The sequence below is a fragment of the Condylura cristata genome, unplaced genomic scaffold (genome assembly GCF_000260355.1).
Source record: "Condylura cristata isolate star-nosed mole 26May11 unplaced genomic scaffold, ConCri1.0 scaffold00019, whole genome shotgun sequence".
Lineage (NCBI taxonomy): Eukaryota > Metazoa > Chordata > Mammalia > Eulipotyphla > Talpidae > Condylura > Condylura cristata.
Genome location: NW_004567120.1, coordinates 14876801 through 14900574, shown reverse-complemented (window position 1 = coordinate 14900574; position 23774 = coordinate 14876801). Strand labels below are relative to the sequence as shown.

The window sequence follows — 23774 nt, the reverse complement described above, 5'->3', positions numbered from 1 at the left end:
TGAATGGGGTTCAAAGTCTCTCAAGTTAAAACAGCTAACAAGTAATTTTCAAAGTCATCAAAAATGATGAGACTGATTATTTGAATGCTATAGTTTGTAGAGAAAAATAAATCTACAAACCCTCAAAATCCCTTAAATCTCACATTGGTTTGTACATTTGACATTAAAAGGTAAAACAAAAAGCAAGCAGCTTTTTAGATACTTTCAGCAATTCACTACCTACACCAATTAAAAAAAAAATAGTTTATGGCATTGACAACAGTTCAGTGAAAATGTATGTATAGCTTTTCAAACACAGTATTTGAGCATTTTCCTTTAGGGGATAGTGAAGTGAAAAAATTTTGACCTTTGCTATGTTCATGCTAATATTACCTTGAGAAAGTGAGTCACTCATGCTAAAGAAAGAGGACAGAAATCAGGGCTTAGCAAATTCTATGACAATATGTTATGAACCATGACACAACTTTATGAATGTTAGCAGGAAAAGTGCCAATTAAACGGTCTGTCTTGCTCATCTGTCAAAAAATACATGAAAAAAGTGCCTCTCTGATAAATTCTTTCCTTCTACCTGTCATTGAGAGTCTAACGGCCTCAATTCTCAAAAGGGATATTTGGAGAGTGGAAATAATATGATAAGACATAATAGAATTTACTCAATATTAGGGCAATCTCCTCTTTGCCATACATGGAAACAGATAATCAAATAGAAATGGACAGGAATACAGATACTTCTTCATTCTTAAAGACTACCAAAAGATGTGGAACTTTTGCTATAAAGCATTTTGTGTATAAATATAGTCATTAATAAATGTAATACAGCAAATATGATATACTAATGAACATAAAGAATATTAAGCAATAAATACAATAAACCCAGATTAACATAGTTACAATCATGCATATAAGGATTCTAAAAAATAAATATATTTCCAGAACTCTTCATCACAAGATCACAGTCCATTAAGGAAACAGAATAGAGATAGGATATAATATTACCTTACGAGCATTCATCACTTTAACAGCTGTAAATGCACCAGTCTTTTCATGGAGTCCCTGAAATAAAGAACAGTAATAATAAAAAAAAAGCTGGCTATATAATATCACAATCAAGAAGCAAACACAGTAACAGTGTAAAATTAAATAAGGTCAAACACTGTAGCCCATTTTGAAATAAAAAAATATATAGCTGAAATATAAGATATTATGTAGAGTTCTCACAGAAACATTAAATTATGAACATTCTAAAGAAACCCAAAGTAACAAAAAAAGCAAACAAGTTTGCAGAGTAGTTTCGCTTTTTATGTTTATATTATACAGTAGACACAGCTGACCATTAGCAGGTATTACTTTATTAAATACCTTGAGTTTAGGTTTGTAAACTACCAGAGTACCCAGATGAAAAGTGGAAATTATCAGACTGGAAATGGGAAGAAAGGACATGGTCCATTAAGTATTTTTTTCAACTGATAATGTGGTTCTATGCACAAATATTCTTTTTTTTTAAAGATTTATTTATTTGTGCATACAGAGCTGGGGTACAGGCCAGAGGTGCAGGGGCGGTGAGAGGATTCACCAGAGACAGAGCGGGGAGCAGAACAGGCAGATTGACAAAGTACACTGCTGAGGGGAGCAGCGGGCAAGACAGGAGATGTCTGCCACGCCCGCCGTGGATTCACCTCTGGGGTCAGGGATCAAACTTGCACTGAGGCAGCTGTGCCTCGCTTGCTTGCAGTGCTGCATCCTAACCCACTGTGCCACCATGGAGGGCCCACACACTTATCTTTCTACTGGATACAATAAACAAGATTTTCCACAATCACAGGTAAGGGTAATGCATAAGTATTTCAATGGGCTATAAACCACTAAATTTGCCCTCAATAATATGAACCAAAGATATTTATGAAAAGAAGAAATTCTGAAAGATTCTTATTGAAAACATGTTGAATTCTAGGAGCTTATTTTATTCTATTAAATCTAAGTATAGGGGCCTCCCTGGTGGCTCAAGGGGTTATGTCTCAGTACTATGAAACTACCAGTCCTATCATCTTCCTTTCCTCCACACCTCTGGCCTACACTACAACTCTTGTGTGCATAAATAAATACATCTTTAAAAAGTAAATAAATGCAAGCATAAGTTTAAGTTATACATTTATAATTATTCTATTTATTATAAAAGAAAGTGAAAAAGAAGTTTAATAATAACAGGTTTGGAATTGGGACTCTTATTTTGTGACTGGTGCCTTTCAAAAATATTTCAAAATAGTCAACTGACCAACGAAACTCAAAACAAAAACCCTACTCTACCTACCATCAATGTTGGGTGTTACTACATTTTTCCATCTCCCTCCACTGATAAAATTTAATTCCATATATTTCAGATTACTTCAATCTTAATAAGCGAGTCACTGTCTATAAAAGGGGCCATGTGTCAGAAATGGATCAGGGGACTTTCCAGGAACTACAGTGACTTTAGAAACGCTGACACCTCGACTTAGCTTGAGTTACTGCCAAAGAATTAAGCATTATATAACAGAATTACTTATAATAGCCAAGACGTGGAAGCACTTACAGTGTCCACCGGTAAGTGGCTACATGAAAAGGTGTGTGTGTTTGTGTGTTTTCACTATCTCTATAAAGGGATAATACCCTAGGTTTAGAACCATGTACTGGGTTAATATGTCTAATCATTACAACATTTTTTGCGTAAATGTATTAGTCTATCCAGATCAAGAGATAAATGGGAAATTGCTGCCTGTTAAGTTAGTATTTCAGAGTTCTCCCTGTAACTTTACTTATAAAATTTTTATTTTGAAATAATTTTAGAATGAGAGAATACTTTCAAAGTTAACAGAGAGTTGCTGTATATCCTTCACCCAGTTTCAATGTTAACATTTATGATTCTGGTAATTGTCAAACCTAAGAAATTAACATTGGTACAATACTCTCAACTACATTATTGTCTTTATTTGTATTTCTCCAGTTTGTGCTAATGTCTTTTTCTCAACTGGGGTGCCATATTCCATTGAGTTGTTATATTTATTTAGATTCTTCAATTCTGTGATCGTTTCTCAGTCTTCTTCCCTGTTTTTCATGACCTTGACATTCTTCAACAGTATTGATCCAGTATCTTGTAGAATGTTCCTTACTTTGGATTTGCCTGGTGTTTTCTCAAGTTGACACTGAGCTTATAGGCTTAGGGAAAGAACACCACAGAGCTCAAGCGCCCTTCTCATTACATCACATCAGGGGAGGGGACATGGTGTGATCAAGACTGATCACTGGAATGATAACCTTTATTACTTGACTAAGGAAATACTGGCCAGTTTTCCTCATGTCAAGTTACTATTTTTCCACCTCATACTCTATTTATTAGAGGTGATCGTTGTTGACTGTGAACACTGTTCTTGGGCATCTACAGAACCTAGAAGTTATCTTGAAACGAACTAATTGTTCAGTGGTGCCATCTTGTGGTTCACTCACTATAATATTGTCTAAGTTGTTTTATGAAGGCCATGCTCTCATAAACAGACTATTCCTGGGTGAGATGTTGAATAAGCACCTGAAAATACCATTCCTAGGATGTATCTTTTTATTTTTTCAATTACAATATTTTTTATGAGAAATTAATAAAATACCCCCTTTGTTGAAACACACATAGTGAATGCTAAGAAAGGTGATTGGTTTTTTATTCCAGATTACTAAGTAACCTTATAATCCCCACTTGTCTTAGTGCATATTATACAGGAAAATCACAAGGAAAGCCTTACATTATAAATGTGGTATTTTTATTCTGTTTTCTCTACCATACTAATACCACTAATACCATATAGAAGCTACTAGCCACACATAGTTTGCATGCAAAGAGTGTCCTTTTAATTATTCAGAATCACAGAATTTTCTCAGGAGGAAAATTCTCCTAGCTCTCATTTTCGTCCTAAGAAACAAAATTGCTATTTAAATCTTTTGCATGAGTTCAAAGGCCCATTTTTATATGAGTATCAAAAGCTATCATATAGTAATGCTTTGTTGCCATTCCTGATTCTAGGATCAAATCTATTTACTTTTGGAATCAAGTAGTCTATCTGTTCATCTCAGGCAACTCTTTGTCTTGTCATTCAACTCAATTCAAATTTAATTATTAATATATGCAATTCATATAAAAGGACTTCACGGGCAAAAGAAGATCAGCAACTCAGAAAAAAATCCCTCTCACAATCTTTGCCAAGTATAAGAATCATGATATCCTCCATTTTATTAAAATAATGAAACTTTCTTACTATTCAAATATAGTTGAGAAAAAGATACATTTAGTTATTATTTGTCATTAACACTTAAGCATGAGTTAGATTATCATATTCTATAACTGCAAGAATGATGATAAAGAGGCAATTATTGATGAAAGCAGAAGGTGGAAGAAGGAATAGGCTAGAGTCAGGATTTTCAGGACAGGTTTTCCTCAACAGGCCAGCAGATGCCTGGAATGAGGAGCAGGAAAAAGATGAATTACCAGTATTTTCCAAAGTGTAAAGTGAATGAAAAGAGTGTGTAGGGATGTGGGAGATAGTTGGGGGGAAAAAAAAGTAAGTCACAATTTTACTGGAGCAACTGGCAGTTTTTGAAGATTGTACACCTGAAACAAATAGAGAATGTACAAAAAGCAAAGACTCATTAACAACATTAATTCTTGGGTCACAAGTACAGTTTAAGTATAGTTTAAAGGATTTATTGTATATGATATCATATGAAGATCTTAAATATAGATGTAAAAACTTCTCTGACTAATTTATGCCACAATTATTTTTAGCTTTATACTCTTAAATACAGTAATTAGGATAAACAAATATTCTTTTTACAGGCCCATCTGAAATTATTCAGCAGAGAACACAAATTTATCATTGCATTGATTTCAATCTGGCAAGGAATTGTGTTATTAATTAATTTAGATAATCAACTAAGAAGGATCACTTAGTCTGCTTCCCCCAGGAAAAACAGAATTTATGACTGTGTTACTGCTTTTTAATTCAGAACTGAAGATAAGTAATCTGGACCGGTTTTATGAATAGAAAATGTGACATATCCCTGAATTTAGGGTTGCATAAAAAACATTGTTAAAAGATATGCACATCTGTTTTAAACAAAATCAGTTTGAAATGTGCTCATCTACAAAACAAAAATGGAAATGGTCATGACAGAATTCTCTATTTTACAAATAGACTTATATTAGTATTCATTAAACACCAAACTTCTCAAATTTATTTTTGGAAAATCACAGTACCAATTTCAGATTACTTCCAATTTGGACAAATGTCTCAAAAGTAATATAACAAGGTCAACTTGTACAATGGGAATCCAATCAAACTAAATGTTACCAAGGATTGTGGAAGAAATTATTAATTACCAATATCCTGGCCACTACAGACTTGGCTTTGCTGATTTCTCTTTATTCCCTTACAACCACCCTTGGGTCACCTTGTCCCTTTCCCTCTCACCTCCCTCATAACCTTGGAGTCTTCATAATGTTTATTAATGTCCACTGGTTTTTTATGGGCCCTCCCCCAGGGCACAGCAGATTAGGATGCAGCACTGCAAGCTGGCTGCAGCCACTTCAGTGCAAGTTCGATCCCCGCCCTGGAGGTGACCCACATGTCATGGCAGACCTCTCCTGTCTTGCTCGCTCTCCCTTCAGCAGTGTACTTTGTCGATCTGCCTGTTCTGCTCCCCACTCTGTCTCCGGTGAATCCTCTCACTGCCCCTGCACCTCTGGCCTATACCCCAGTTCTATATGCATAAATAAATAAATCTTTTTTAAAAGTTGTTTTATGTTTTCAGATTGCCTGATCTTCAAATATCCATCATTTGGTTTTATAGTTATGACTTATTTTGCTGTACATTATTCTCTCAAATTCCTTTTGTTGAAAATGGATGTATTTCATCCTTTCTTATCACTATAAAATACTCTGTGGTGTGGTTATTCCACACTTAAAAAAAATGTTTATCATCATTTCTACATAGAATAATGGAGGCTAAAACCCTAATGAAATGCTATCTCAAACTTCTGAGGGAAGGTAGTGTGGCCGAGTGGTCAAACCTATGAGAACGACACATATTAAAAAGCAAACAAAAACTCAACACATGTTGTAGAAAGAGGAATTCTTATTACAGTACTGGGGGGAATGTGAACTGGTAAGATCATTATGGAAAGCTATCTGGATTTACCTTAAAAATTCAAATGTAAATTCTGTACATCCCAACACTCTTGGTACATATCTACAGAATATGAAACATAAACAATAACAAAAAAACCCGTACATTCTACAATGTTCATAGCAGCATTATTCACTAATAACTAGGACCTGGGAGCAGCCTAAATGCTCATCAACATATAATTAGGTCTCTGGATGCTCCAGTCTTTGCAAATACTTTCTAAATACAAAATCATAGTGACAATGATAAGCAAGGTACATGGGCAAATTAATTACATACAGCAATTATAATGGCAATGATGGTGCACGTCTCAAACACATCAAGGATTTAGTTACTCCATCACAACAGTCATATGAAACATAAAAGTTCTGCTACCACGGGAATACATTTTTTTTCCTTTTGGTATGTTAAGTGCTTAGCACAGTGCTGGCTATATAGACTAAGACGGGCCCTTTTAATGAATATTAGTCATGAGTAGAGTAATTGAAAAGACTTCCTGGAAAAAGCTGAATATCAACTGGACATAAATCAGCATTGCATCTGAGCAGTTTCTTAAAGGCAGGTGGACCCACTGAGTGACACACCACAAACAAAGGCTATGAGGTGATGTTGAGTACGAAGGCACAGCCACTGAAGACGAAAAGGAAAAAGTGGGAGTAACCACAAAGAGGAGAGAAGAATGGAAAGAATGTGAGAGCATGTACCTTTTCTGTCATGCCAGAAATGTCAGTGTGAAATTTTTTTGATCAAATCTTGTTTAAAGAAGATAGAAGTGATCATCGAGAAATTAGTCATCAGTAGTTTAGCACTTTTATGACTGGATTTTGTTAGTTAATTCTCTGATGCAAAGCTCAGCATAGTTAAGACACTGGAAAACCAGTACTGAATTGCAGTAGTGATCAATTTCTTGGGGATTACACATTTTAAACCATAACAAATGATTTAAAATAGCAGTTGTGACAGCTGTGTTGGAAAAATCCATCATTCTGTGGCAGTTAATTACCACATTGTTTCCCTGAAAATAATATAAGCTTCCTTGATGGTCTTGTAATTCTTATTAGACTATAAACTTTACTTTTTGTTTTTTCATTTAAGTAACATTACATTATAACATGTGTTTCAGGTGTGGATCACTGAGAATCAACATGTGTCTATACTACATTAAGTTCGCCACTAAATGCAATGGAGAAAACTGTTGTAGAAAGACTGCTGACCGTTCAGCAGTTCCTACATAGTTCTTCTAGTTATTTGCTTTGCCTCTGTTGGCAAATCTAAACCACATCATCCAGAAGGCATCTTTCGTTCTTTTCAACTGGTTTTGTGGTAGTGCTAGGCCACAAGGCACTCACCACACTCATGTCTGTCTGTTAGCCTTGCTTTTTATTCACACAGCCTTTGTCTTTCTAGTCATTTGTTTGGGTGCCAGCTTTTCTCCTAGCAAATATAAACCCAGTGATGCTTCAAAGTCATTCTGAGTGCACCTGTGACAAGCAACCAGGAGCACTGTGTGCTGTGTTGTGGGAGGATGAGATAACACAGCTAGCAGTGTAGTTTTTGTCAGCATCATGTCTGTGCAGACCAAGGTGTATGGCTAGAGAGGTCTTTCAAAAGTTAACAAGCTCATATCCTGCCTCCAAGAAGATCCCTTTTTAGAATTCCTCACCATCAACACACTCAACAAGTCCAAAGAGATAGATGGATTTGGAACAATTAGGATTTAGAGGTGTGGTCAAGATTAAAGAGGATCTAACACAGATTGCTAGTAGTGATGGATGGGTAGAGTTAGGAATACACAGGGAACATATCGATCACCCTCACCTCATGCCTTATCCACCAGAGTATTTATTTATTTTTAAAGATTGCCAAATGGAGGCAGAGGACCTCATCTTTAGATTTGGTTCTTAAAGTTTTAAGGAACTCACAGATGTGTAGATGTTTCCTAAGTGCTATTTGATAATTTACAAAGTTATTATCATGCTTTTTGTGACTCCTACAAAGCCTACTACAGTGCTTGCCACAAAAACAATATTCACTACATTTGATTGAAGGGTAAAAGTCATTTAGCTGCCAAACAAGACTAAAAAGAGCCTCCGATTCAGTATTTGTGTGACCATCCCATCTTCACAAAGGTTTTGATACAACAAGTGTATCAAAGTTGGAAAATTCTTTTTGGGTGTAAATTTTTCCCTTTCCAGAAAAAATTAGGTTTTGTTTTTTTTTTTTTTAATTGCATAGAAGAACTGGGGCAAAGGCCAGAGGTATAGAGGTGAGGAAGATTCACCAGAGCCAAAGTAGGGAGCAGAAGAGGTAGGCCTACTGAAATACACTGCTGAGGGGAACAGCAGGAGAGATAGGGGAGGTCTGTGCCATGTAGGTCAGCTCCCTGGCCAGGGATTCAACTCAGGCGATAGCAGTGATAGTGCTTAAATACTATGACAAAAGGGAGGCCCCTGGACATAATTTAGAATAAGCAGGGACAGTTATTTCTAGCTTTGCTCAGCTGAAGTCTGGAGTTGAATAAATACTATTTTAACCTTGACACCTTAGGATTTAAGGCTTCTATAATCAAGCTGCTACAATTTTCAGAGCAAACACTGCCATTCAGGGTAGGAAATTCAGAAACTACTCTTCCTACAAGAACAGTAACCAAGAGACTGCTGCTCGACTTTATAAATACCGTTTATGCCACAGCTGTCATTTTAGATCACTGTGAATAAGTGTCATAAATATGTCATGAGAGTAAATTCCTATCAAACATGTTTGATCAATATAAGTGAAACTTACATTGCAAGTTGGCATCGTGTATTCCTGGGCGCTTTTGAATTCCTTTTACCTAATCCGTCTCTGCTAACAGACTGTCAGCTCCCTAAGAGAAAATTTACTCTTTATATTTCTTTAGAGTCTAGCACAATGCCTGGCATATCACCAACACTCAGCAAATATGTTGAACTAAATCAAATCAGTCTCAACACAGAGTAAGCAGGGAAAGAGACAAATGGGTAAAGACATGTGTGAGAGTAGGAGGCACAAATATAATTTTATGCTAAATTATGTGGGCAGTGATTCTGAGAGACCCCAAAGTGTAATGTGTCCCATGATACACTGGGCTTTCCTGATGAAGACTGAAATGCTGTGCTGTGGTAGAGCTCTCCAGAACTCAAAAGCAATTATATGTCCATAGATGAATTGGGGTTCCTTTTAACCCCATAATCCCTATAATTCACTTTGAAGCCACTCAAACTTCCTCACTAATATCTTCAGAGACCCTCGAGGTAGAAGGTCTGAGCTACTCAAGGTTAGAGAGCATGAGGTCACAAAAGTAATCAAAGTACCAAGATTCTTGCCAAATCAGTAAAGTTTTGTCAGGTGACAGGACTTAATTTGTCTGCATGCTTCCCTCACCTATAACTACTGTTCCCAAAGCTTTTTCAACAAAACTCTGCTCTTTTTATTCCTGGTGGTTATATCAACTGTGAGGACATGAGCCATTAAGAGCTCCAAGTTTCTCGCCTCTTTTTTTTTCTTAGCAAACCTGGGCTATATGGAGCCAAAGAATCTATTCTGAAACAGAAAGCTACTGAACCACCAGCATAATCCAGAGCCTGGGATAGTCATGGTCATGCTTATTTGAACTGTCAGAAGAGTCAGAAGAGGGCCTTCGTGGTTTTAGTGGCTTTGTCGTTTAGAAACAGTCCTGTAATTTGAAGCAGTTATGTGTGCTTATAGAGCAGCTTCAACTGAGTTTTATTACCCTTGTTATTACTCCTGCAGGGAAAAATAGGTCGAAATATGTAGTAACATCATTTGCAAATGGAACTGCTCTCTAATGAGCTACAGTGTTCAGAGAATTGCACAAAGTGGACAATAAAGTTTGATGTTCTAGGCTGCAGGACACATATGCTATTTGCCAGAAATAAATGAATAGGTACTAGTAGGCTATGAAGGCAAGTAGTCAAGACACTGTGATGTGATAATCCCAACATGATCTACAGGGGACAAAAATACAAAGTCATTGAGGGTTAGTGCTACAAATAGGTGACATCATAAAACCTTCAACACTACTTACAAATTCCAGTTTAGTGTCACAGCTATAACTGTGCTCATGCTGTGGGTCATACTGTGTCCAATATTCTGAAAACACTCCCAAACAGCTGTACCCACAAAGTCTGATGAAATCAAGATCAACTGAAAGATGGTCATTTAGTTTTCCATGTGTGACACTTCACCACAAAGATATCCTTTAATTTACCCTCTGAAGAGCCATATGATACAAATATAAACAAGAGTGACTGGTAGTCACCTTTGTAGTTAGATCCTTTTCCTTTCACTTCCTGTTTTCTCCCATTGTCCCTGATAGTGCACTTTTTCCCCCTCCTTGAGGTTAGCCTAGGCTTGACCATGGTGGAGTTGGTGAGGGCATGGGTAAGGTGAAATATTTAAAGCTTCTACCTGCAAATAAGTATCAGCACACAACAGATGATGCTTCACTGCAATGTCACAATGTTTTAACACAGATCACTTTCTTTATGCAAAGCACTCATCAGTCAATGCTCATGCAAAATGCATTCCATCTGCTTAGATGCAAACTGCAGTGTTTCCAATTCTATCAAATAACACTAGTTGAAAGAAAAGCACCAAGACAGATAAGTGATGCGTAAGTAGAGGCACTCAACCAAAAGGTGGTGCTTTGTTTAAAAACATACCAAATGAAAATAGGATTCTCAACTTCTCTTGGCCTATCAAGAGAGGTACATAAAAAACAAACCTTAATGTAAAGCTAAAGAGAAAATGTTGATGCCTTATAAAAAAAATCTTTATAGTAGGAATTTAAGAGAACCAAATATGACAGGGATGGAGGGGAAGTGTATTGTTATTATAATACAAAACAAAACAAGACAGACAATTATAAACCAGAACGATCTTACAGCAGAGGAGGACAGAGAGTGATCAGAAGGAGGGAGGAATGTGGGCGCTAATGTGATGACAGGTGGGGGGAAGGGGAAAATAAACATTGCTGTAAAATGAACAGTAATGTAAGCAGATATATAAAAAAGAAGAAATTGAAACTGAAAAAATAAGTATGCTGTCTAAAAGATAATAAAATATGAAATACAAAAATGGTTTAAAAATCCTTATAAATGCAACTGTATCCAAAATCTATAGCAGTGATTAGCAGTTATTAAAGGCACTTGAGGACCACCTTAATTTCACTGGGACTTAGGGAATACTAGGAAGGAGGGAAAAAGGAAAAGGGGGAAGTGAGGGAAGAGATAGGGAATGGAGTAAGAGACTAAGACAAATGTTAGGCTGAATGACAAGGATGAAAAAAAACACTTTTATGTCAAACATCCATATTTTCTTCAATAAAATCTTGGTGTATGTAGGTATGTGTATGTGCACATGTACACATATGTTGCAGTGTTAATAAGAAGCAGTATGTGCATACAGTAATGGCAATTCCCAGATTTGGAGGAAAAGAATGAAAGCGATCTAACGGATCATGGGAACATGAAGAGAACAACTTTGCCTTGGTAAAAATTTTGACTTTTTTCTCCCTTCTTTCAAATATTTTTGTCATTTTTACTGTGGTATTCTCTACCAGTAGTTTCCCAAATTAGGAGCATAGTCACAACTAAGCCCAAGATTCCTTCCCCACCCTGGCACTCTTCAATCCTTCATGCAATCTCCATATTTAAGTATTTACTAAATGCCTCTGATGAGCCAGACACCAGGTAAGATATTATAAAAATTAGTTATAGTTTCTATTTTAAAGGACTTTTAGTATAGTAGTAAAGATATACAAACTACAATAATGCAGGAGGCAATGTGGCAATTTTCATAATATGAGCATAAATGAAAATTTACAACATACTTGAAAATATTATTATTCAAAATTTTCCTAATGAAAACACTCTCATAAAAAGAAAATATGTCACAAATGCAGACCAGCATTTTCCTTTAGTGAGATTCTATATATGTTGATGTTTTCAAATTCCCTGTATGTATTTGTATATTGATAGGTCATAGTTTCCATATGGGCTCATGTTCCCTGCAATGCCATATAACCTGTTATAGTAAGTTCAGGATGGATCCACAATTCCAATGGAGCAAACTGCTAATATCTAGTAGATATAGGGAAAACTATGATAGGCTGATTGAATTTTTTATGTTTTCATTTCTACGCATAATGAAAGAAAGGGTTTCATATATAAATATCTCTGTGAAATAAATTGCTGGCCCTAATATGCTGTCAGAGTTAAATGTCACCATAGCTACTTACACATTTCTGTGACAATGTTGGGACTACTGAATAATAAACATATTTGATGAGATTTATTTCAGGGTGAGCTTGTATAGGACAGAAAGTAGGGTCTAATTCTTCACTTAGAATTAGGCTACTACATTTAGTAGTAAGGTCACTGTGGCTGATTACCAGACCCTTCCACACAGCTCTATCCATAATTGACTGAAGAGTGGACTATAGCATCCAGAGAGCAGGTTTCACCCTTATCTGACTTCAGCAAGAAAGTATCTGTGTAGCTCTGAGAGTCATTTGCCTTTTTGAAAAGCTTAAACAACTATATTATGCTTCATTAATTTAGCAGAATGTTAAGAAGGCTAATCTGAGTTACTTTAAAATATTGATTAAAGTAAGTTCAATATATTGATCCAAGTGCCTAGTAGACACATTTAGGGAATCTGCTTTAATCACTGGGTAAGAGTGATTTCCTGCTAACTCATCAAGACCATAATAGGAATAGTGCTTCATTATTTTTTATTGTACACAATCCAAAAAAAATTAATTAAATTCCTATTTTGTAAAAAATAAGAATGATAATAAGTAGGCAGGCCAACTTGGCCTGGTTTTCCTGGGACTATCCCAGTTTTGATTGGATTTTTTCTGTTTTGTTTTTATAACTCTTGAGCACAGTGAATTTATCACACAAAACCATGATTTTAATTGATTTCCTGTTTGTAAGACATTGTGTTATGAACTGTATGATACAACATTTTAGTGCTATCAAAGAACTATTAAAAAAAAAAAACTATCCTATCATGTTTAGTGAAATAAGCCAGACAGAAAACAGAAAAATACTGGATGGTTTCACTCATAGCGGGAGTATAAAGGACCAGGGGGGAAAAATAATAATGAACAACTATATACCAGAGACATTTTATGGGGGTGGGGTGGGGGATGGGATCAGTAATGGGAGAGGGGGAGAGCACTCGACTATGGTGATGGCACACAGGTGATTTGGTGATGGGAAGCCCACGGGGATTACAACTGAGATGGAAAAAGGCACAAAATGATGTAAAAATAAATTATATTATAAAAAACTATCCTAAATAGGGTACTTTTCTTATGGCTTTCTATTTATTCATTTGCTCAACAACACTTTTTCCACATAACTAACAAGTATTTTTGAATTATTATGCTTTATTTTTGGATATTATGCTTTATGTTTGAAGTATTAATTTTATCCTTTGATATTCATGGGAAGTTCAAAATACTTTTCCCCATTTAACTGAAGGTTTTATTAGATTGGATAAGTATCTAAGCACTTTTATTAAATATATATTAAAATATTCATTTTTCAGCCCCTCCCTGGTGTGCAGCGGGTTAAAGCACAGCACTGAGAAGCTAAAGCCACTTCCTCATGAGTCCGATCCCTGCCTGCCCCGGAGGTGACCACATGGCGCAGCAGACCTCTACTGACCGCCTGCTGCTCCCTCAGCAGTGTACTTCTCAGTCAACCTGTTCTGCTCCCCGCTCTGTCTCTGGTGAATCCTATCACCCTCCGCATCTCTGGCCTGTACACCAGTTCTGTATGAATAAATAAATAAATCTTTAAAAAAATACTCATTTTTCTAAGAATTATTTACTTGCTCAACTTCTTATGTATGGTGCTATTTTGTTATTTATAATTTGTATTGAATTTTGGTGAGCTAGTATGTTCTGCAGGACATAGATTCTTTGCTATTAAAAATTTTCTTTGTAACCTATCATATAACCAATTTTTCACAATGTTTCTTTATGTGTTGCAGTGTTTATTCTCTAAATGCTGATTGTGAATTCAACATATTTCTAAGAACTCAAGCTTGCTGCCTGTATTTTTATTATTTTTCTGCCAACTTGATGGTAATATTCTGAGGCAGTTGTCAAAGTCTTCCATTGTGATTGTGGATGGGTCAATATTTCCTTGTAATTCTATCTATTTATCTTCATTTACTTTAAGGGTATATTTTTGGGTACATATGCATAGGACTTTTGATATTTTAACATTTAACCAACGTATTTTAAATTTCAGCATTGAACAACAAACTTCTTTTATCACTAATAAAAAGATTTAAGTCAATAAAAATATTCATTCGGGACTTCATAATGCAAATTAAAGCCTATCATGAAAAAATTCACTAAATTTTATTGCTGACTTTTTGTGTGCCTGACTTACATTTGTTGAAGGCTATGCCACCTAGAATATTTCCCAGGCTAGGCAGTGTTCCTTGAGCCAAACTTTGAAAACAAAATACTGACTGAACTGTTTTTTGCCTGAATCAACTGGCTGTGTTGGTAGAACCTAAATGAGGAAAATATTATCTTGCCATTTCAATCCCTACAAAGCTGTAAAACCAATATCTTTTTCCTTAATAAGTCTTTGACATATATAGAAATAGAGCTAGAGGCCTGAAAGAAAGGCAGCAAGGCAGATTGCTTATTTTATTCCTTTATTCCAATTTTATTTCTCTATTCCAGTTTTATTTCTTTATTCTAATTTTATTTATTAATACACAAAGTCCAGTTCCTTCCAGGCCCAAATTATAATATTTACATATATAGTAAGTAGCTCAGCAGCCTTCACCACTGTATGGGTATAAGTGTTTGTTGTACCCATTAATAGCTACTAAAACATATTATAGGGTTTCCACTTCGGCAAGATAATTATTTAAAAAATATTCCATGATCTCTCTAAGCCCACACCTGGGATTTCCTAAAACCAAAGTACTCTGGTTTCAAGGATCTTAGTTGGTGTTACTGCTCATGAATCCCTATCACTGAGGTACTATAAAAGTTGCCCTTATTTTTTAACACTATACCTTTATTCCTTTGTGAACTATGTGGGGAAAAATGCCTATAACTTATGGGACAGACCCTAAAAATTGTGAACTTAGGAGCCTCCTTAGGAAGGACACTGTGCCTTAAAAAACTAAGACTTCATTCACTTCAAGGAAGTCACTGCTACCTCTCCTCCCAGCTATCTTCAACCTACCACGGGAAGAGAGAGAGACTGTTTTGTAACCGTCTTGCCAAAGTGAAATCCTGACAATATGCTTCAGCAGCTGTTAAGGAGTAAATGTGGTATTTAAATGAAGGGGAGATTTACAGATTAAAATAAATATCAAAGGCACTATTGAATGGGGAAAAAGGTTCTCTAGGAGGACTCTTGATATTAAAAAAAAAAAAAAAAAAAAAGCATCCCAAGAAAAATCTGAAGGAACTGTGTAGAAGAGCAGAAGAGTGGGCCTTGGGTATGGTGGGGATGCTGATGGATTAATTAGCTGCCTTCATGCCCAGACCTGTGGAGAGAGGAAGGGAGGGGTGGTGGGATGGCAGGTGGGGGAAGGGACAAGAAGGTGTAGAAGGTGAGGAGAAAAAAAAGCAGAGGAGAGAGGAAAAGGAGGATAAGACAACTGACTCCCTTTGGAGAGTGAGTAGCATGGGTAGTGTATGGAGTCAAAGTAGTCTTTTTTGCCTAGTATCTGTGAAGTTTATTGGCCTCAGCAAAATTTCGACAGCCTAAATGACCTAGTTTTATTCTCCCAAATTAACTCTGTGCTGACCAAATTTGCCTTTGAGAAAGCTAAATGGAAACTATTGGTTCTATCTTGAGATGTTTAATTATCAAATTAAATCACTAAGATTAATCAGGTATATGATTAATATGTATATGTTTGCATGTGTGCATAGCTCACTTAATAAGTACATATCCATTAAACTTGAACAACTTGATAAGTCTTGTCACAGATAAAAATAAATGGTGGTGGGCCCTCCCTGGTGGCGCGGCAGGTTAAAGCACTGCACTAAAAAGCTTAAGCCACTTCCACATGAGTTCGATCCCCGCCTGCCCCGGAGGTGACCACATGGCGTGGCAGACCTCTCCTGACCCGCCCGCTGCTCCCCTCAGCAGTGTACTTCGTAGATCTGGCTGTTCTGTTCCCCACTCTGTCTCTGGTGAAGCCTCTCACCGCCCCTGAGCCTCTGGCCTGTACCCCAGTTCTGTATGCACAAATAAATAAATCTTTAAAAAAAAATGGTGGTTCTCTATAAAGATCGGATTTCTTCCTCTACTTGGTATTTTGATGGTTTCAGAGTCAAAAACTTACTTTATTCCTTTTAATTGTAAAGGGTTAATAAGCTTCAGTTCAAACAATAGGGGGACATTTTTCTAATAAATAGCATGAGTGAATTTGCAAATTGACCAGTTATAACTGGGCAATGGGCCAAAGATATCTTAAGATCTCCCCAATGTTTACAAGGTAACTAGATGTACTGTAGAGTATTATGGTTAAATATCTGTGCTTCTTCTGCATCTATTTAGATTTCATTAATTAAGTAGCACTAAGAACTATGAGGCCCTTTCCATAAGGATTTGTAACTATACTCTACCCAATAGAGAAATGGAAACTTTTAAATTCAATTTTTACACCTCTATCTGAATTACAACTTTATATTGTTAGGTATAATGCTGGATGGCTATCGATAAAGGAAAGCTTGGAAGACTGCCCTCTTGCAAAAAAAAAAAAAAAAAGACTCAATTCATAAAACAAGTTCTGCTAGGTTAATGACTGAATTGACTCCAATGGCAAAAGCTTTTAAGAAATGTGATGTGAGCCTTGCTTCTATACCAATAATTGCAGAAGTCACCATGCGTAGTAAGAAAGGATGGTCTTAAAATGTCAGGGTGAGAGATGGATGTGTCCTAGGTAGGATACTCAGGATACTCAGATTGGTAGGCCCCTCGTTCATCCGAAAAAAGTAAAAAAAAAAAAAAAAAAAAAAAAAACAGACTCTCCTCAAGAGACTCTGTTAAAACAAATTTGTACATTATTATTTTTTAAAGAGAAGACTATTCTTTTACCAAAAAAGAGTAACAGATAAGGTTGAAACAACGGGAAATGACTTTTTCTAGAAATGTTTGGAGGAGTTACACTTGTTAAGCCGAGAGGAGACAAAGTTCAGTGTTAACATGGAAAACTGTCTTCAAATATACAGAAGGTCACATTTGTTGCTATGACAACAGGAATTTATGAAAAGGGAATAGACTTTAATTAAAGCAAGAAAATTTTTAATTAAGCATCATCAATAATCTTTTGACAATTTAAGATGATAACACATGGGAATGGGTTATTTCCTTTTCAGAGACTTAAAAACTGTGGGGGGATGTGCTTGTGTAACAATCTAGCCTAAAAGTTCGAAATTTGTACAGTTTAAATAGAAGGTGTTTGAGCAAAATCATGCAATGGCAGAAATAAGAATCAATAATAAAACTGCCTCCTCATCTTTTGCGACTTCAGCATACTTAAAATCATTCCTCTTGTACTCTTAGCGACTGTCCTCTGTCCTTTCTTGAAATGCAATCAATTATAAAACCCTGGCTAATGTTTCATAAAAATAATATTATCAAACAATTCCATAGCATCCTTGTCTACCATTTATACAATTTTGGTTTTGTTTCTTCCACATCTATCCTGGTGGATAAAAAGAATACAGTCTCACCTGCTACTTTCTGATTTTTTATTGACTAAAGTCCTAATTTCACATTGGCTCCTCAGTGTACAGAAGATTTAAGGACAGCTAGAATATGAGTTTGTTATCTACTGCACTGCACCTCTCTGTCACAAAGCTATCACTTACTGGAAACCAATTTAATCAATTAGCTGTGATACAGTAAGAGTACAACAAACAAACAGTTCCATCCTAGTTTTAATGTTTACCACTAATTATATCAATCATAAGTGTTGACTTGGGAAAAGTAAAATCACAAACACACTCATTTTAAAAGCAACTTTTTGTCTCCACAGTTTATACATCAAATAATCCATATGATGGTATCAAAATATTTGGTCACCCATTGCAATTCTTTGAAACAAAACTCTGAATAATCTCAGTCAAAGGAAAATCATGAGGGAAGCACTTCAGAGACTGTGGAGGTACAGGGATTCTTTTGTGGGTGATAAAAATGTTATAGGATAAAGTGGCCCTATTTACACAAATCTGTGAATACGGGTATTCCCAACATTTTGAGTTCATCTTATACCACTTAACATTTACGAGAGAACTACATCAGGAACTGTTTTCACTAACCAAAAGAAATGTGAAGAGGATTTTTGCTTCTGCAACAGAAGGTGAAATAAACAACATTTAGTATTTATTTTGAAGTTGCTGTTTTAAAGGCAGTACAAATAGCTATCAGGGAGAGTATTGCTGCCAATTTCCTTCCTTAGGAACTACTTTATACAGGATGCATATTTATCATATCATTCCTGCTTTTACTATGTGTTAGAGTTAGTTTAGGTTTTATGTGTTATTTGCTATGTTATTTTTGGGGTCTGGTAACACTCAATTTTTTCCCCATATAAATGAATGGTAATTGCCTCTTTACTCCATTTCAACTCAAAAGGTTTATTAGGAACACTCTACTTTTGGATAGCAGGGGAAACCTGAATACTAAAAATCACTGAATTAGATACACTTTTAAAAGGTGAATGTTAATAAAAATGCTATTTAAATATAAAAACAAGTTAAATAAGAACTGTAGGAAATTTAGGTGTGTATTTCCTCGAGTCAGAAAAATTTAACCCAAAAGATAGCCTAAAGATCATCACTAATATATTAAAAGGACATATTAATTTATGGCTATATCTCTGGATAGTGAAGCGAACTCTGGCATAGTAGAAAAAGTACTTTGTTCTTACTTTGATCTTTGAATTTGAACAGTTTGCTATTACCTAACTATATGATCAACTATTATAATCTTTCTGTGTGTCAGTTTCTTCAGAAAGGAACAGCACACAGTAAGCATTGAAAAATGTATAAAACCAAACAGAATTCATTCAAAGGAAAAGTGTTGCTGGGCTTGACTTTCAAAAACAAAAGACTTCACCTCAAGAGTTTCCAAGCCCATTTAGCTATTAAAAAATTACTATCGTTTTTATTATTTTCCAAAATCTCTTTATGATAATGGATCCCCAACTACTCAGTTGCCCTCTCAAAAATCTTCTCCCTCCTACCCACCATTCTCATACTTAACGATTATGGCAACATCAAATAAGACAGTGCAAGTAATTCTACTTAAGATTCTCTGTTAAGTGAACACTATAAAATAACAGTCATAGCTCACCAGGGATATCTGTAATATATTTTCCAAAGTTATTTTACAATAGAAGCCTGGCTTCCATTCACTCTGCTGAGAAACACATTCCAATGTGTTTCTGAGATACATGCAGAATTCTCAGCTGCTGCAATTCTCTGCGTTCAAGCCACATTTTTCTCTTACCACACCCTCACTGGGTTATGAGTTACTAAAAGCATGCTGATACTGGCTATATACAATGATTTGACAAGTCATTGACATGAAAATACTCTAATTCATCACTGAAGATATTATATGGCAGCTTTCTTTTAAAGATCCTTAAAGGTTAGAGACAATCAAGTTCAGCCAGAGGAAATGGTTTGCCTTGGTTCCTATTATTCCTTTTCCAAACCATCATATTATTCTGTTAACTGTTTTATATAAATATCTTTGTGCTTGAAAATGGAAATCCAAGTCTCCCAAACATAATTAGGCTATATTATACCACATATCAACACTGCTCAATGAACTACTCTCTCACATTATACACAGATGCAATCAATGTTACTGGAGCTTTCTCCTCCCTCTAATTGAAAGAGATCTATTTGAGCAAGCAATTACATGAAAGCAAGACAGTAAAATATTCATAAACAATACACATATTAGAGGCAATCTCTAAAATTAATAGAACTCTTTTACACTGAGAAAAACTTTATTAATTCACTTTTCCACTTCCCCCACTAGCTTCCAAGAAGCAATTCTACAGGAAAAGTAAAGAAAGTGAGAAACACAGCTAAAAACTGTAAAACTGATAACTCTTTTTATATATTTATTCTTTTTTTCCACAGGCCCAAATGTCTTGGGTCAAGTAGATTCTGATTTCGGCAACCTGATATATCACTTCAACCCAGGTGGCTCCATCTTGACCCAGACAATGCTATAGGGGAACAGATGTTTCTCAAATTTCACATGACATTATCCATTCCACCTGTTTTTGTGACAGATGATTTACATTCTGACACTTAAACAAATCTCCCTAACCATTCTTCCCACCCTCACCCCAAGTCAGGCCACCTCAACTGCCTGAGCTTAATGAGGTTATAGTCCAACCCCTTAAGTTTTACAATCAGAAACTACCTCGAGAAAGGGAGAGTAACTTTACTGGTGTCACTTACAGAAGGGTGTAACCAATGGTGTGGCTAAGCCTAAAATTATGCCTCCGAAATCTCAGAACTTTTCCTATAGTAACACAATTTTATCTCTGCAGCATTTTCAATATCTTCCCATTCTTCCATCCCTCTAGCTTCAATTCCTCTCTTTCTAGTACAAGGATTAAAAAGAAATTGAAGGTGCACATCACTTTTCTGGGGCAGGTTTACTGAAGTATAATTTATGTTACTAAAATTTATCTGTTTTATTGGATATATCTATGAGTTTCAACAAACACATGCAAGCATGTAACTGCCACCACAATAAAAATACAGATTTAGTCCCATTATTCCAGAATCCACTTGGGTAACAATTTATTCTTAGTATATTGACAGTGCTAGTAATGGACTTAGCAGGTGAAAGTTCTGTTTGACTAAATATTTAGCTTAACTGTAAGGTAACCAAAAAGACTTTTTGTCCCATATTTGTTGAAAATATTTCTAAGATTTCAGAGTGCACTTGCTGCCTTATTAAACAGAAAGGGAAGTGATATAGGCCAATTTACTTCATCAGGTAGGGTTCTCAGGTGAGAAACTTAGGAGGTATTCTACCAGGTGGGAAGGAGGGAGAGGAAGAGGAAGAGAAACCTTGCTTAATGTGTACCATGAGCCAGCAAATGTCTGGAAATAGCTTTTTAAACTTGTTATTTTCCTCACAGTTATACAAATTGTTCATCGAATAAAATCCTTGGTAAATTAAAGCTTTCTTTGGTTGGGCTTAACTGATTAAAACCTGAATGCAAAAAATTTGATTTCTAAAAATATATAGTTATCTACAAATTGATGTAAGTACTATCACAGTTCTAGGTTTTTCTTTTTTTATTTGTCCTGGGTGTCAGGAAATCAGGTCTTTACTATTTCACTGTACTTATTTTCTTATCTTAGATTAAGTAAATTATCTTCATTCTTCTCCTAATTGATTTCTGAGCTCTTACTCTGATCTTAACAATGCATAGTAGCATTATAAATTACTTCAGATTCCTCTGACAAAAGGTGAGGTTTAATTTATAAATTACTTAACATCTGGTTGCTTGGTAACTGACTAGAAAGAGTAATGTGAAGCATGGATCTGTACCAACCCCTTGCTTCTTAACTGATAGACTATGGTCTAGGAGGTGTGTTAGTCTAATCAAACATTATACAGTGTAATACTATTTCCTAATAGTAGGTTAGAACAATTGGAAAAAATGATTTCTTAAGAAAAGGAAATGAATCAATCTCAGTTTCTTCAATATGCCATGTATTGTCCCACCATTACTGCAGGACAAGGAGTTACTAGACTCAAAGAACTAATAACAATGACAAAAATATGTTTTAGAAGGCTTTCTATATATTAAGTTCTGTTCTAAAAAATTATTTCATATATAACCTTACTTTATCCTCACCACTACCCTGTGGAGCAAGTTGTAGCATTATTATACCCACTGTGCAGGTGAAAAAAAATCAAGAGGTTAAATGCTGAAATCTATGGGGTACTTATACAATAAATCCAGGATACACATCAAAAAAGTCTAGATCCTATGTTTTTGTTGTTTGTTTTAAATTGTGTTTATTGAGGTAACTGATTTACAACGCTGTATGTATTTTAGGGCTATTGGTGCATACCTCTATAAATTTGTTTTCACACCACACCCACCAATAAAGGCCCAATAATCTCCATCATAGTCAACTAGGCCCCCTACTCCCTTTGTACAGACCATACAATCTCCACATCTTCTGGTAGCCTTAGTTCTGCAGTCAGATTTAAGGGTTTGTTTTCTTTTTGTGGGTTCCTTTGCTTTTTTTTTTAATATTCCACATATGAGTGAAATAATTCATTTTGCTTAGCATAATCACTTCCAATTCTATCCATACTGTCACAAATATAAAGACTTCATCTTTTTAACAGCCAAATAGTATTCCATTGAGTCTATATACCGCATCTTAATCAACTCATCTATTCTAGGTTTTTTAGGTTGTTTCATTATTACTTATTATCAAGGAAAAGCTAGTTAAAACCGTAACAATACCATCTCACACCTGTGAGAATGGCCTACATCAAAAAGACCAGAACAAGTTTTTATTATGTTGTGGAGAAAAAGGAACCCTTCTACACTGTTAGTGGGAATGTAGGCTGGTCTAGCCATTGTGGACAACCAGCCATTGTGGACAACAGTGTGGCTGTGTCTCAAAATATTAAAAATAGATCTACCATATGATTTAGGGACTTCTCTCCTAAGTATCTACTCAAAGAATGCAAAAGCAAAATGCACGCCTATGTTTATTCCTGTAATATTTACAATAGCTAAGTTATAGAAACAACTCAAGAGCTCCAAAACATATCATATTTTTATTGCTATTTTCTAACCTGCATATGATGTACATATATATTTTTAATGATTACACAATATACTGTCTTTCACTATCTGTTGAGTCAAATAATTTTTAACTGAGTCCTAACAACTCACTCATTGATCAAACACATTTTATTTAGTCTATATTAGAAACAGCTTCAAATACATGGCTAATTAAGATACACTGCTATCTAGGTCTAAGAAAATCAGGTCATTTTCTCTCTACATTTGATCCTGAGTTTCTTATTTTGTTTCTAAATAGTCAATGGTCCCATGACACAAGTATCCTTAGCCTGGAGTACTATTTTCTTCTGTTTTACTATACTGAACTGGCCTACATAAATAATAAATGCTGATGCTGTCTTCTACAGCTGTTGCCTCCATGACGAGCCTTAAAACAACAAGCATGCACGCTGGCAATATCAAAGTAATGCTGTAACATTCAAGTGTTGTCAAATAGCCAGATGTTTAGCATCTTATATACATGAACACTAACCCTATGACATAATGGACTAAAATGAGATTTTTCATGGCATTCCAGGAGCATTAGTGTTACTTTATTACAGACTGTTTACATACCATTGAGGATCAAATGGCAAAAGTTAAGAATAAACACAATTCCAGAATTTGGAATTCCTTTAAGAACAAGAACTTTAGTGAGAGTTCTTTGTTAGGTA

General features: G+C 35.5%; 1 protein-coding gene across 1 annotated transcript in view; it reads right to left on the bottom strand.

The window, feature by feature from the left end:
* The window catches only part of NRK (Nik related kinase), a 119695-nt gene that overhangs the window by 59593 nt on the left and 36328 nt on the right, over positions 1-23774 (bottom strand). The window contains exon 3 of the mRNA XM_012727111.1: positions 997-1053. Within this exon, the coding sequence (XP_012582565.1) occupies positions 997-1053 (57 nt within the window). The remainder of the gene's footprint in view (positions 1-996; positions 1054-23774) is intronic.